At 37.1% G+C, this 15,684-nt stretch overlaps 1 protein-coding gene across 9 annotated transcripts in view; it reads left to right on the top strand.

Moving 5' to 3' along the window:
• Nucleotides 1-15,684, top strand: part of LOC110401422 (leucine zipper protein 2-like) — a 188,762-nt gene that overhangs the window by 107,333 nt on the left and 65,745 nt on the right. For all 9 annotated transcript variants that reach the window (XR_002440373.1, XR_002440372.1, XM_021402540.1 and 6 more), the window contains 3 exons: nucleotides 5,912-6,029; nucleotides 7,460-7,530; nucleotides 10,148-10,229. Coding sequence is in view for 7 of the 9 variants with exons in the window: in XM_021402540.1 (XP_021258215.1) it covers nucleotides 5,912-6,029; nucleotides 7,460-7,530; nucleotides 10,148-10,229 (271 nt within the window). In the remaining 2 variants the exon portion in view is untranslated. The remainder of the gene's footprint in view (nucleotides 1-5,911; nucleotides 6,030-7,459; nucleotides 7,531-10,147; nucleotides 10,230-15,684) is intronic.

The raw sequence follows: 15,684 nt of genomic DNA, 5'->3' as shown, positions 1-15,684 counted from the left end.
CTCCAGCTGCTAGTTGTGGAGAAATGCAATAAAATGCATTGGGGCTGCCACCATGTTGTGGGCTATTGCACTTAGAATACATAGGATGCTTAAGCCTGTTTAGGAATCATGTAAGTATTGACTAAGGCATTATTTGCTTGAATGGTTAATAAACCACATACTTGTGCATGATTCTCAGTAGGTAGAGATGGAGCATTACAAACAAATATTTTGTGCAGGAACTGTGGAGGTCAGGTAAACAGAAACATTCCTTGGCTCTCCCTAAATCCTAATTTTTTCATGTTCCTTTTACTATAATTTATTTTCTTCAGCCTGAAACACAGTGTTTAGATAATACCTGAATACAAAACATATTATGTAAATGTGTGAATGCCATTTCAGTGCACAAAGCAGTTATGTCTGACAAAGACTATTTCAGCAAGGGCTTATCTGCTATTCAGCATAAACCCTATGTGATTTTTTTCCCATATGTCAACTAATTCAGAATTGACTGAAATCAGATAAGTTTAGTTGAAGCTGAGTTTAGATACTATTATATTATATTCATAATATTTTATGTATATTATCTATTGCATGTTTTATTAGATAACCAGATCATTCTGTTTCTTGGTTGTTAATGACTTCCCTGCCCCTGAACTTCAGGATCAAAAATACTCATATTTGTAAAGAGAAAAGTCAATGATGTGATGCTCTGTTGTCATGAATGTTTTCTATCTCAAGTTCGCTCATTTTAGAGTTTCTTGTGTTCAACTTCCAGATATGTTGATACAGAATTGTGATGAATCTTTTTCTCACTTGAATATAAACTGCATATATATATATATATAAACTAAATATAAAGTCTACAATCAAGAATATTTTGAAGTGATTGCTTTGGAAACATCTGGGCAATCATCCTCTACTTTGCAAGTGTACGTTCCAAGCAATATTTAGTATTTATAGAATCATAGACTCACCAAGGTTGGAAAAGACCTACAAGATCATCCAGTCCGGCCATCCGCCTACCGGCAATATAACCCCACTAAACCATGTCTCTCAAGTGAAACCCATCAGTGCTACAGCTCTATCATTGCCTAATTTTCTTAGTATTTACAGCAGGATTTCCTAGATGATTGATTGCAAGTAAAGCAGGAAATGGAAATGAGAAAAAAAAGTCTTAAGGAATATGTGATAAGAGATTTGCTGAAATAGACGTTCATTGTTCATCTAAGTTTGTCTGAAACTGCAGATTTTCCATTTTCTCCTTTATTTTAAACATCCTAAACTGCAAAGAAAATGTATGTACCGTGAGTAATTGAAATCCTTGCAGAACTTGTATTTCTGAGATAAGTTTTGTAAGTGTAGTCAGAAAACAAAATGAATTTTCCGTTGTCCAGCCGTTATAGCTGTTATTCAGGGGAAAGTCTTGATCTTTATTTTGAAGATTAAAAGCTGAACTTCTGATGTTTAAAGAAATAGTTGTCAGAGGTGCGGTGATAAGAGATGGAGTTAATAGACATTTCTCCTTTGCACACCAAAAATTAGAATCTGTTGAAATGTTTCCTGTTATCTCTTTGCTCTAGTATTTGTTCTAGTTCCAGATGGATTTGCAGAAAATGACATTTCATTTTGCTGAATGGTGTAACTGGTGTAACGTAATATTCAAATAACAGATTTAATACCTGTATAATTACAAAGTGGAGTTCCTAGGAATGGGTTTACATTTATTTTGCCCATATGTAATTATATTGCAAAAGGAGCAGATAACTTTGGTTTCTGGGGATTGGAAGATTTCAGACAGTCACTGGGGTTTTGCACTGTTTGTGGCATGAAATAGTGTCGCACATTACCCAGAGTCAACTTCGGCCCAAATTATCCCATACTACAAAATTGGCATTAAAGTTTCTTATAAGTCTTCCAGTTCAGAGCTTATATTTTAGCTGTAAGAATCTGTTCTCTGTTCACACTCCCAAACTTGTCATCATCTAAACATTTCCTTATTTTCCTCCTCAAAATTTTTCTCTCCTGTGGTGAGGGATGATGCCATCCTTCTTGAAGAGCCTTATGTTTCATACGTGGACCTAGATACAGATAAGATGTCTCTTCCATTCAGATCTTCTGATTTTAGGGAGATCATGCTGATTAACTCTTGTCGATGTATCTGGTCCGATTGCTTTACATCTTTTACCATTTATTTCTTCAGTAATCATCTTGTTAGTTAGATTTATATGAGTTTGCTGATACTCATCAGGAAAAAAAATGCTTTGTTTTTATATAATTTGCAATATAATTGTATTCATATATTTTAAAGAATAGTTATAGTACTATGTCATGATCAAAATTATTTACTTAACATGAACTTCTTTGGGGGGGGAGGGAACAGGAAAAAAACAGTTTTAATGTAATAGTACAGCTACAGAGTATAAGTATGCTGATGCAGGAAAGTAGCTTCTAGAATCGCCTGTCTAGCTATACTCACAAATTTGCTGCATATACATGTAAAACCTTCCAAAGAGTGATTATCAAATGCGTGGGAGACTGAAATTACTTTACTTACAATTCGAAAAGGGAAGAATAATAAAAACAATTGACTGAATCTTGGCTTCTACTTAATCCTGGGAATCCTGTGGTTATTAAGGAAATAAAAAAGTGAAGGAATATTGAATTTTGTGAAACAGTGCTTGAATTGTTGAATAATCTGACTCATGACTCACCTTTTTTTTTTCCACTTAAATTACATTTGGTTGGACTAAATGACCTAGTTGTCTAATGTAGATAGTGAGGTTGTGATTAATAGGTTAATTTGAGAGTTTGTTGGCTATCACACAGGTGTGGAATGCAATTTTACTGTCTTCAAATACATGGACGCTGTAGGGCACAGTGCTAAGAGTCAAAGCTTGATAGCAGAGGTAAGCTTGTCCATAGTTAATAACCTCAAGGGATCTAACAGTTAATAAATCTAACGTGGCCATGCTTGTATCTTCATTCTTTCCTTTTTGTTGTTGTTGTTGTTCTAAGAATTCTGAGGGTTTAGTCTTTGTGACTCTGGCAAATGGGTTGGCTTTTTGTCTCCTCAATGTCCGGCGTGTCATAATGTACAAAATAAGGCAAAATAAGTGCACGTATTTTTTTAATTCAATTTAAAAATCAGGAAAATGTCCTAATTTATACAAATTGGTAAATGCTGCATTTACTAAACAGTAGTGAAATCTGTGCCAATTGTATACTTAAGGGGTAGTAAAATGGGCCCTTGGGGAGCCTTTAAATGCTCCAACTATAATGGGGTTATTTTGGGGGGAGGGGGCTAGGGGGTGGATCTTTAATTGGAAGCGATTATTTAAGACTGTGTTACCACTTGGACAGATTTTTTAATGCAAGGTTTCACTTCAAACGAAAGCATGACATTCAATGGCAAAAGGGTCATAAATTTGTTGTGCTGCTTAAGGAGGAATGGAAGTGGTGACCTTACAGAAACTGCCTTATTACCCCCTAGCAGGAGGAAATTCCTGCTTGACCTGTTTGTTATCTAATTAAAATGAGGGTATTCTCTGAAACTCATTAAGCTGGTTTCACATAACGTTGTTTGTGGCACTGAGGTGAGACCACTTTCTTACTGTGGTGTATTCCTTGTTAAAAAAAAATCATAGCTAGGGCAGTCGCAAAAACTGTCGCTATTTCTACATAAAACTTAATGCTGGAGATTTGATTTTCATTGCGTGCAACTAGAATGCTAGCATTTATCAAGTGTTCTAGCACTGGCAAGGTTTAATTTATATACAGTATATGCTGCCATTCATCTTGAGAAAACATATGAACTAAAAGCTGGGGTGTAAATGCTGTATTGTGCATTCCAAGGTTCATGTTCTTGGTGTATGGATTTTCTTGTAAATCCATAGTGAGACTGTGACCTGTCCTTGATCGTTTATTTCTGATGTCATTAGTTATGTGTATCAAGAATAACCAGCTCACTTGAGTGCTGTTGAGTTATTACATAGGTGACATCTAACCAAGTCCTGACATCAGCTCCATATGTGGACTCTCCCTATGTGTTCATAAAGTCATTCTCAGAGGTTCTCCAACAAGACCTGCAGTTTTTCCTTTTTGTTTGGTAGGTGAGCTTATTACAAATGGCATGAAATCCATCACCCATAGGTGTGATGGATGCCCCATCCCTGGAGACTTTCAAGGCAAGGCTGGATCAGGCTCTGGGCAACCTGGTCTAGCTGTGCATGTCCCTGTTCATTGCAGGGCAGTTGGACTAGATGGCCTTTAAAAGTCCCTTCCAACTCTTAAGGATTCTACAATTCTATGAAACAACCATTTATCGTAATAAAACTAATTCATAAATTGAAAGGGAAATGAAACGTACCAAGAGAATGCATTATTTTGTTGACAGTTGAAATTATCTACCGGTTACAGAAAGTATTGTGTCTTTGTTTGAATTCTTCCGTACTTGGAAAACTTGATATTTGGTATTGAGGCAAAACCGAATCCCTCTCCTCTTTTCCTCTTCAACTGTCGACTAAAACAAAAGTTGTACTGAAAAAAATGAGAAGGTCAACCTAGCAACTGTGCTGAAGATCTTTACTGCAAGTGTTGGGTGCTGCTACACCACAGACCAAAACATCCTGGTTATTATTTTTGCAGCAGTGAGCAAGAGTTGTAGATGTAGATGGAACCTCCAACAGCTCCATGCTTTCAATTTGCCACATTCCAGAAAAGTGAGCAGAAAATAATTGAGCTGCAACTTCAATGGAATATTAAGATGCTTTGCCTGAAGTCTTATGTTGATGGAAGAGACATTTCAATCACTTCCATCTCTGCTAAGTATCCCAAATATCACTTGCTATATAACAATTGTTTTCTTTTTTTTCGTAAGTTGCATTTTGTGAGGTGTCTTTTGTGAGAATAGATATGGCTGATATTAGGTAGCGTATTTAAATGACTGGCTTGCTTCACTAAAATGTGTATTCAAAATCTGCTAAAGAAGTACTAAGATTCCCATTTAATTTCAAGGTGTTGGATCTGATCATAAAATAGCACCCATGCGTTGCAGGCTTGAAGTTCATTATTCCCTTTACAAACAGATCTACTGTGAGGATGGTAAAAATTAAAAAGAGTTTCTGCTGCACTTGTAGAGGGAATGGATGCTTCAACTTGCTGATAAGTCTTCCTCAAGGCAACGATTTGAAATGAAAATATATGTTGTTTTAGAATTAACTGTTTGCCTTTTTTCATGAAATAGTATATGAGAATTGGGTCCATATTTCATTGAACCAAAGACAGTGTGTAGGATTGATTTCATTTGGGATTTCTACAGAAACATTAGAAAATATACTTGCAGTCTAAGTAGGAATTGCTGTTTTTAGAAGTACTAGAAAGAAACATTTTCACTTATCAATTAATTTGCATTTGATTCCTCATAGCATATTTTCAACTCTACTTTGTACTGCAGTGAGGATTAATTGAGGGGAAATTTTTAAAGGGAATGAATTTTGCAGAGTTCAAACAGCTCTGAATCATCCTTCTCCAAAATAACCAGGTGTCAGAAAACTTCATGCTTTCAAAGTTTTCCTTGGCTTCAATGGAGGGATGTCTTTCAAAACAAAAGAGAAATCTCATGCTATATTCCATTGCTCACGTGAAATACATCTGCTTGGTCTCCTGTCTGTCATACACAATACACCACTGTTGGTGTTCAGTTTAATTTGTGTACTCAGATGCTGTACATCTCTCATCAAAGCATCTCTTGACCTATATTAGGAGTAAACAAGCTGTTATATAGGTGGACGGAAGGACCTTTCCACATTCCAGTTTGGAACTTATGGATACCGTATAGTTGTAATTAATTAAATCTGGGCAGTCTAGTGCTGTTTTGGAGTGCACTGCGGAATGTTTTGAGAGGATCTCATGCTTTTGTTTTCTGTGTTAGACAGGGCTATGAAGAACTGGAGAGACAGCTGAAGGAAGTCTTTAAGGAACGGAGCAATATTCTTCGTCAACTGTCGAAGACTTCTAAAGAACTCGAGGGAATTAAAGTAAATCTCCAGGTTAGGTTATGCATGGGTTTCTGGGACTTTGAATTTCTTGGAGTTTTTTGTAGTGATGTCTATTTTCTGCAAAAAAAAAAGAAAAAGTCATTATTTTTGATTCTAGAATGTGCAAATAGTTTTGCTGATCTTGCATTGAGAGTAAAAGGGATGGTCTGAAGGAAAGCATAATCCAAATGAATTGAGTTAGTCAAAAACAACAAAAAAAGAGAGAAATAAAGCGTGAAAACAAAATGTAGCAGAACAAAAGAAGAAACAGAGAAGAATAAGCTGTCTTAGTGGAGTCCCCACACATTTAACCTGGCAGCTACTATGAAAGGATTTCCTTTGCTGTTGTAGGCCGCATCTTTGCTGATGAATTGCACCTACGCAGCGTAGTGCGGCTGCTTACTTTACCTTGTGGACATCCAGTCTACACCAACCGAATGGATTTTCTGCAGAGGATTACTTCACAAGTTTAACTGACCAATTGTGTTAGAAGAGCTGGCAGCTGGGCATCCAGAGCTGATTAACGCTTCTGCATTAACTAAGGAGGTTTTCTGAGCAGGCTGAAAGGACAGCAGTCAGATTAACTCTGTGGTCAGAGTGAAAAGTAGAGCTCTTGCTCTGGATCCTGTACTGAGATCATCGGGTGATCACTTAAGACCATGCCTGTCTGCCTGATACTGTTTGTCAGTCTAGCAAAGATTCAGTTTTGGTTGAGATTTTCGGTTCTTTTAAAGGATGCTATTCTTCTGCCATTGCATATTTACTCTTATGTTGATATAAGATAAGATAATCTCTTATGTTGATATAAGATAAGATTATATCTTTGTGCAGGAGAATACAGGAACTGCGTGCCAATACTGTATTGTAGTATATTGTTGTGCTATACTGTCCTATATTCCAGACTTCTCTCCTTGAAATTAATATATACGGTGCCCTATAGAACATTGTCTCCATCCATCCACCCCCACTCCCAGCACTTCCAGTACTTTCCCACAGCATTTTTTTTAACATAAATCCTTTTAGCTAAGGTAATTTATAAGGGGATTTTTCATGCAGCAATTTGAAGGTAGTACTCAGGAAAACCATACCATGAGGTATTTCAGATTCAGCGCTGCAGAGATCCAAAGATACAAAAGGAGTTCTCAGGAATTCTGGACACACACTTACCTTTGTCACGCCTCCTTAAGGCTTTCAGTCGTTTGTTTATTTCTGAATCTGTTTTACGCGATCAGGTGCAATTTAGTGCTTGCTGCAAAATGATGTGTGCAGTTGGCAGTGCTGAATTACGGTAAAAAGCAAAGTCAGGGTATTCCTCCTTTTCTCACTGGTGGCAATTCATTGGGAGCATTTTACAAAAGAGATCCCAATCAGTGATTTCACAAATGAGCAGCATTCAAGATCTCCTTGGTTGTTGATTTTTTTTTTTTTTCCTTTGTTACCAGTCTTTGAAAAACGATGAAGCATCAGCCAGGAGTGATGTGCAGAAACTTCTGGAACTGGGCCAGAAGCAAAGGTAAGAGCACACCTTCTCCCTTTCCTTTCACTTTCAAGACTGAAAGCAGCAATATTACAAAGCGTCATCCTTCCTTTTGCCTTAGTTATAAGCACTCACGTAGCCTGGAGTCTACTGATCCTAAGAGTAACAGTAAAATAAAGGCAAGGAATGCTCTCTTGTGAGAAGTTTTTGAGACAAATGAGATGTGAGCTGATACGAGACATCAGCTGGGGAGATATCTGTTAAGAAAAAAGATTTTGATTTTCTCCCAAACATTGAAATGTGAAACTTCCTGTTCCTTAGTACTATCTTTATTTGGTGCTCTGTGATGTACTTCTTTTTGTTATTGGAGTTCGGACCGGTAAATCATGACATTAATTTAACTTCAATCACAAGTAAACATTACTAATATAGGAATCACTTTATCTGAAACAGCATTATATAATGAATGCATCTATACTTCATATTTTTCTCTGGAAATAAATAAATAGTAATCTACAGTACATACTTCCTTCAATGCTGGAAATGCACGACTTAAATCCTTTGATCCTTTGATATTGCTGATATTGTATTTAGTAGAAGCACACACGAAGATGCAAGATGGCTTGTGACAAGAACCTTCAGTTCTTCAATACAAAGCAAGTTGGAGCCATACTAAAATACCATAGATCTTCTCAATTTTACTATCATGGAGAAGGCTCATATAGACAAGAGTCTTTCAGATATTCCATATAAATCTGTTAAATGACGGAAGAATTGGTTCAACTAATACAATATTTGAACAATTACATGTTCTATGGCTATACTGAAAGCATCATAGCTATTCTTGCCATGTGCTCTGTCCTTCATATATGATCCTCGTTTTGCAATGGGAGATTATTGCGTAACTCATATAAAATAGTAATGCTAATTGATTAAAATCATTATTCAGTAATTAAAAGTATATTCAGTAAATAGATTTTCCCAGTCGCAGATAGGAAAATTGAGTCTGCTAAGGCAAAACTTGTATTTCTTAGTTGTATAATGAAATGTAATTTCCTAATATCTTGCTTAAATCTCCCCTTGAAGTCTGTCAAGGTTTACCCAAAAGCGAATGTGGACTTCTAAGTGTATCAACCACCAAGTATTCTGCACAACAGTAACTCCCAGAGACCAAACCTGGATTAATACAATATGAAAGATACTACTGAGCATCCTTCACCCTCCTGCAGAAAATAAAAGGCTTTTACTATAGACTCCAAGAAAATGCCTTGGTTCTATTGTGGGCTCTTGAAGGCCATTTACAGGCTCTTATTTTACTCTGAGAGCTATGGAGGTGCAGTATGAGAAGCCACTGTTAACAATGTGAATCCACCTCATAGAATGTAACACTTTATTTGTCAACAGATTCAGGGTACGCTTGTTCAGGAAGTGAAGAGCAGTGAACTGAATACTATCCTGCTTAAATCTGTTGTATTTGATCAGCAACCCAAAATCTGTCACAACTCAGTCGGACAAATGTGAGCTGCATTTGGTCTGTGAGCACCGCTTTGATTATGCTCTGCAGTGATGGACAATGTAGTGAAGTTTGGAGTGACAGAATCTCAGCGTGTGTAAATTGATGTAGCCCTTCTGATTTCACATTATATTTTTTTGATTGCTTATTTGTGAATTCTCCGGTATTTCCCACATGGCAAGTAAAATTTGGTCACTTAGTATAATGTCTCAAGGTTAGCTATTTCTGTGCACCATCTGTGTTTTGGAATGATTACACTTTTGTATACACTAATGGAACTGGTCTGTGCTGGTGATGCATTGATTTCATGCTGCTCAGTCTCTATTTCAAATCAGTCTGTTTGTACCAGCATTCTCCAAACTGCAGAAGTAACAGAGCTATGAAATAATAAAAAAGATGATTCAGCAGCTCACAAATCCTGTTCTTGTGCAAGCTAGGTGCCTTCCACTCCAGACTGATTTTCATTGGGTTAAATTATCATCTCAGTTTAAAGTCGGTTCTGTGCTGCTCCTTATTCATGAAAGTTTATTGATGCAAGCAGCAGCCCTGAAAATGCTCTGCAAACACTGTGAACTTTGTCAGTCTTGTACTTTGCAGCAGCTCCAAAGTGTGTCACCTGTGGATAGGAAGAGGTGATCAGAGTATCTCAGCCTTCTGCAGTCACCTTGGAGAAACTCTGATTGCATCAGTAATGCAAAAATATCTTGAATCCAGTAATGCTCAATCCAAACTATTACCTCTTTTTCTTCTTGTCCAGTTGTATGCCAGCATCTTTGACTGACTTCCTTGTTGTTTCTTTCTAGAATGAGTTGTTCTTGATAATAGCACATCTCCATCTCAACCTGTTTTTTGGAAGCCCACTTTCCTTGCTTTTATTGTTCCAATCCCTTTTGCGAGAGACTATACACTGGCAGATGTTTTGCACAACGGGCCATTTGGTAAATGTAAAGCATATCCAATTCCCAGTGCAGACAAATTTTTGTCTTGTGCTGGCACTATAGTTCATAGGTCATTTTAATTTTGTTAGCAAGACACTTAATAAATACAACACCTCTGTCACTCTGCTCTTGAAACTGAAGACTTGATTTTGTGATGGACACTTGGGATGAAGTTCTTGTTTTGTTTTTTTTCAATGCCTAGGGAAGAAATGAAATCTCTTCAGGAGGCCTTTCAAAAGCAGCTTAATGAGGCAGCTGAGAAGGCAGAAAAGCAGCAGGCTACTGTGAGTGAGTCTCTGTCTCCCTTCCATTTTTTTTGTTTGTTCTGTTTTTTGTTTAAATCCTCCTCCCCTGAATTTTTGCATTGTCTCAAATGTCTTTACATGTTAAAGCAAAACCTTAGATTTTGAATGTGCATTAGTACTCTGTAAGGTTCAGATGAAAGGACGTGGATAAGTGATAGGTGATATATTCCATGTTTGTCTTCACTAGTTTCTGTGGGATTTAGGCATGTGTATCCAGCATTATGGAGGTTTGGGCCCAAGTCCTTTTGCCAGTGAGGTTACCTTTATGGACCTCTTGTCTCATCTGCACCAGAGTAAATCGTCGTACTGCCATTGACTTTTTTTTTTTTTTAATTGCTACCAATTTTCAGCAAGAAAATAAATAAGAGGAAGTTAAGTCCTGGCAACAGTAGATCTCATTATTGCTGTAGGAAGGTATAAATTCAAGGCACAAACAGCCGGATTTTGTTATTGCAGGAAAAAAAATCATTCTTTAATTCTTAGATATAAAAATGAAAATGGTCCAAGTGTTGTTCAGTGGTACTCTTATAGCATGAACATTGCTGAGCATAAGTTGACTAGATAATTTTTGGAGATTTATTTAAACCTGAGGCATTCTGTGATTTTTTTTTTAATAGGTTTTGTGGATATATTTTTTTCCATTTCATATTGTGTAATTGGTGGTTTATTTAGTAATGTTCTACCAGTTTTCAGGCTCACAATACAAAGGTTTAAAAAGAAGTATGTAATTTAGTAAATATTCATAAATGCCTTAATGTGATTTCTGTGTGGCTTTCTGTCCTTGGTGAACAAGAGATGAGTTTATTATTTTAATTATTTTAATTTTATTTAATGTTTTGGAACTAAAGACATTCCCTCTGAAGTTAATGGATATGCCTACAGTGTGGGTACTGAGAAAAGAGATCTGGACCAATTTGTTAATTGACCCTGGTTAGGTAGTCATGATGTCTAAACTGTGTGTTAGGTGCTCAAAGTAGCATACTACACTACACTGAAGTAATGCTCCCCTACAACATATAATTACTGGATTGTTAGTACCTGTAGGCTTGTCTAGAGAATAAAAGCTGTCGTCAATTCTTGAGGGGAAAAAATAAGCAAGCAGTATGCTGTACCAAACTTGAAATGAATGAGGTATATTTTGAATCTTTCTCAATAGTCTGAGCAAAATGTATATATAGAAAAAAAGATCTACACTTGTTTTAAGATATTTTGGACTGGAGACGGATACATTGTTCTGAAATAAAAGGTTAGGGCCTGATCCTCACTGTTATATATTCAAAACATGCTATTGCGAAGTTGTCTTTAATTATCTTTTTCTGGATGCACTGATACATTCTCACTAGGTATGGTGGCACACCAAATTCTAGCCCTACAAGTTAAATGTGGAAAACATATTAAATAATTTCTATATTACTTTTTGTTACTCAAGATTAACTCGGCTGTGGGTTAAATAAGTATCAGCTGGGGTGAACAGATTACTGGCTCTCTTCTTTGCCATACAACACTGTCTTTTTAGCTTGAGGAATGATGCTTGGCATAAATTCAGCCCCCACTATAGTATTTTGGTAGAGCACAAATCCATTACGGAAAAGTAAACAAGAAACAAACAACAACAAAACCCCCTGAGTTTATAATAGAACTTAAAGTAGAGGATTGTCATCTGGTTAGGTAGAGAAACTGTATTCTTGAACTGTATTCTAAAAGTTGCCAATAATAAGACACTAAATTGGCCACTGATTTTAAGGAAGGCTGTGCTGGGTCCTTGATTTGTGACATTTATTTCTTTATGCCTGAGGATAAAATGCACATATTCACCAGTAATGAGACTGAATGAATATTCCAAAAGTGCTTTGGGGTCCTCAGATGAAATCTGTGATAGAAATAGGAATTATTACTGTCACACAGTGTTGCTCTGCACCTGATTTTTCTGTCATTCCTGTATTTTGGAAAGCAGTATGAATTTTGAAAGAAGTTCTAGCTACTTGGACAAGCTTAGCTTGAATGTAATTCTAATTTAGCGAATTGAGTCGTGTTTCTAATCAAGCTTAAGCACGCTTTATCCTACAGAATTTGGTGAAGTAAATCTTGATTTTTATCTGAGTAAACTAGTACAAAAGTAGATTTCTTAACACCCCATGTGTTGAATGCTAAGGAGCGGTTGCAAATCCATTTTCTCTCCTTGCATAATACCATGCTCACAGATGTGAATTGTTTGTATATGTTCAAGAGGCCTAACACAGGTGTGATAGTAATATCTTTGTTATGTAACTGCAGAAGTGTACACAAGAGTTTACAAGAATCACATCAGTCACAGCAGTAACATTACATTAAGATCCAAATCTTGTGTGATATGTGGCAAGACTTTTCACTATCAGTTGCACAAATGATTCATCAGTAAAAATTATAAATTTCATCGATATAATTTCATCAAAATTATTGTGCCCATTTAGCCAATTTTTTTAAACTCTTCAAGATTAGAGTAACCAAAGGCATTAGGACAGCTAAAAAGTTGCTGCTTTGAGGATTTACTGAGGGAGTGGTAGGGCTCAGTGGACAACTCGTGAAGCTATTTTGAGGCTAAGAGGAGTGATTCAGTCTTCAGGAACCAAGAAGACAGAGGGCTGGAGCACCTCTCCTATGAAGAAAGGTTGAGGGAACTGAGCTTGTTGAGCTTTGAGAAGAGAAGGCTACGGGGAGACCTCATTGTGGCCTTCCAGTACTTGAAGGGAGCGTATCAACAGGAGGGGGAACAATTGTTTACGAGGGTGGATAGCGATAGGACAAGGGAGAATGGTTTTAAACTGAGACAGAGGAGGTTTAGGCTAGATGTTAGGAGAAAGTTTTTCACTCAGAGGGTGGTGACGCACTGGAACAGGTTGCCCAAGGAGGTTGTGGATGCCCCATCCCTGGAAGCATTCAAGGCCACGCTGGACGTGGCTCTGGGCAGTCTGGTCTAGTGGTTGGTGACCCTGCACTCGGCACGGGGGTTGAAACTCGATCTTTGAGGTCCTTTTCAACCCAGGCCATTCTAAGAAGAAGACATTCCTGTCCTTGACTAAGAGCATCAGTCTGTCTTGGGATGTTTTTTTCTCCCTCTAGAAATCATATTGCAGAACTAGAATAAATTCATACCTCTTGTTCTAACTGCTCTGTTGTCAGTGGTTTACAGGCAGGTTCAGGCCGCTTGTGTGACTAATGGGGAGGGGGAACCCACGGACCCACACCCCAAGAAAGGGGAAAGGGTAGGGAGATGGGCCTAAAAACAAAACAGCGGCAATGATCTGTGGAGAAACAAACTAATTTACTAAATAAGACATCAGAATACAAGAAAACACAATACAACATAATACAACATAATTGGAATTGAAGCTAATAAATCAAATAAAATGAGAGAGAGTGTCCAAAAACCAAAAGGCCTTACTCTAAACCTGAAGGCAAGATGCTGCCGAGACAAGCAAGTGGGGAGGAGAGCAGAAAGGGACGTCTCGTGGTATGCAAACATATTTTATCTTTCCCTCTGAATGGAAAATGGTAACAGAACAGCGAGCAGTCCTCTGGGAAATGTAGTTCTTCTTCTCTTCTGAGAACCATGTACCTGGAGCTATCCACGATCCACAGAACTGGAGCATTAACTCTTTAATTCCCAGTGCACTACACGATGCTATGATGTGGAATACTGATAACCAAAAATCATAAAGCCATTATATCTATGCAAGATGATTAAAAACGCAGAGGAAATCTGTTACGATGAGGATGGATTTGAATTTTTGAGTAGCCCTGTGTTGCAGAGTTCAAGGTCAAGTCATCTTCCAGAAAGCTTTGCATTGTGAGCATCTTCTCTGGTCTACCAGCCGGCTCACAGCAGAACTATGGATTATTTGTCTATCAAAAAGCATTTCTGAAACAAAGTTTGTTAGGAGCACTATATTTGATTTAGGTATACAACATGTATATAAAATGTTAATGGGAGTATAGGACAATCAGATATAACTTGCTGAATAGAGTTAGTAGACCTCAGTAGAGGTTGACAGAGCTTTATAGTACTAAATACCAAAGTAGTTTATAATAGGTTGATCTGCAATGAATACATTTGTAAAAAAAAAAAAAAGTCAAATTGTAGCTTTATTTATATGTGGAAAGGAACCACTACTTAAAGCTCTTTCCCATTAATTTCAGTCACAGTGTGCAAAACCAGCTGGGCTGCTCTGGAGTAAAGAATGAAAATGCAAAATTACCACAGAAACAGGGAGGGGGTCGGAAAATAAAAAGGGAAAGTAGGGTAGGTAGACTAAGTTTAGACTGCCTTTTTCATTTTGTTCCTGCTGCTATTTTATATTGGGGTAACAGTTTTTAGAAAGACGTGGTGATGGAATTGTTAGACAGTATAATTATTGTACGATTTGTCAAAATAAAGGAGAAAATATGCCTGTGTAAAATCTTTTTTCCTAGTTGCTCAGTGCTTACTGCGAAAACTTAGAATTAAGTAACGCATTGTGCATGACTTGTTAAAAACTAAGCAAAAACTATATGGTTAATTGGATATCAGTAGGGCTTTCTTAGTGATAAAACACAAACAGAACATGCAGGATTAAATTCTGAGAGATTTGTCGCCAGACAAAAGACTTAAGTATCCCCACTAACTCCATAAAAAGATGGAATGTCCATTTCATTCCAAAATGTTTTGTTTACTAACAGTTCTTATCATAAATGCCTCCATGTAAAAAATGTTTTTTCATTAAGTTACAACTTACAATTTAAAAGTTGAGTTCATCTAAGGAATCCAATTTCCTATGTTTATAGCTTAACCTATTCTCTTGGCTTTCAGAGTCTATTCCTACGCAGTAACTTGAAAATTAGGCCATGAAAATTAATATTGAGTATGCTAGCACTGATGGATATATTTCAATGATACTACAGATATGTCAGTGAAGGTATTTCAGTCCCATCTTAACCATTCTTTTGTTAGTCCTGAGCAAAGTAAAAGGTGACAGGAGGTAAGCAAATGAGTGTACAGCTGAGCTTTGATTGTGCAGTAATGACTTTATGTTGGTATCCCTCCATCCTTCCTCTGTGGTGAATAACTATTCCCTGTCTCTTAGAATTAGATCGCAGCCATCTGCTAAAGCATTCTGTATTTCGATGGGGGGAAGATTTAATTTGAACATTTCAAGGTCACATTCTGCTGTTGAGTAAAGGCTGCTGGTTGGAAGCTGTTGCCTTTAATAAATGTAATGAGCTCTGAAGCACACAGAGCTCTGAGTACCTTGGATGTCTGTCTCCAGGAGACCGAAGCAGTGTCCTTGTTTAATATTGTAGAGTTCAGTCTTAGAACACCAATACATTTTTCATTATGTGTTTTCATAATTGCAGCTAGACAGTAATTAAAGAAAGCCAACATTTGGAAAGAGCTGAATGTCAAACAAGAATGAAAAGT

Source organism: Numida meleagris, chromosome 6, assembly GCF_002078875.1.
Source record: "Numida meleagris isolate 19003 breed g44 Domestic line chromosome 6, NumMel1.0, whole genome shotgun sequence".
NCBI lineage: Eukaryota > Metazoa > Chordata > Aves > Galliformes > Numididae > Numida > Numida meleagris.
The sequence above is the reverse complement of the archived record's forward strand: the minus strand, read 5'-3'. Positions and strand labels throughout refer to the sequence as shown.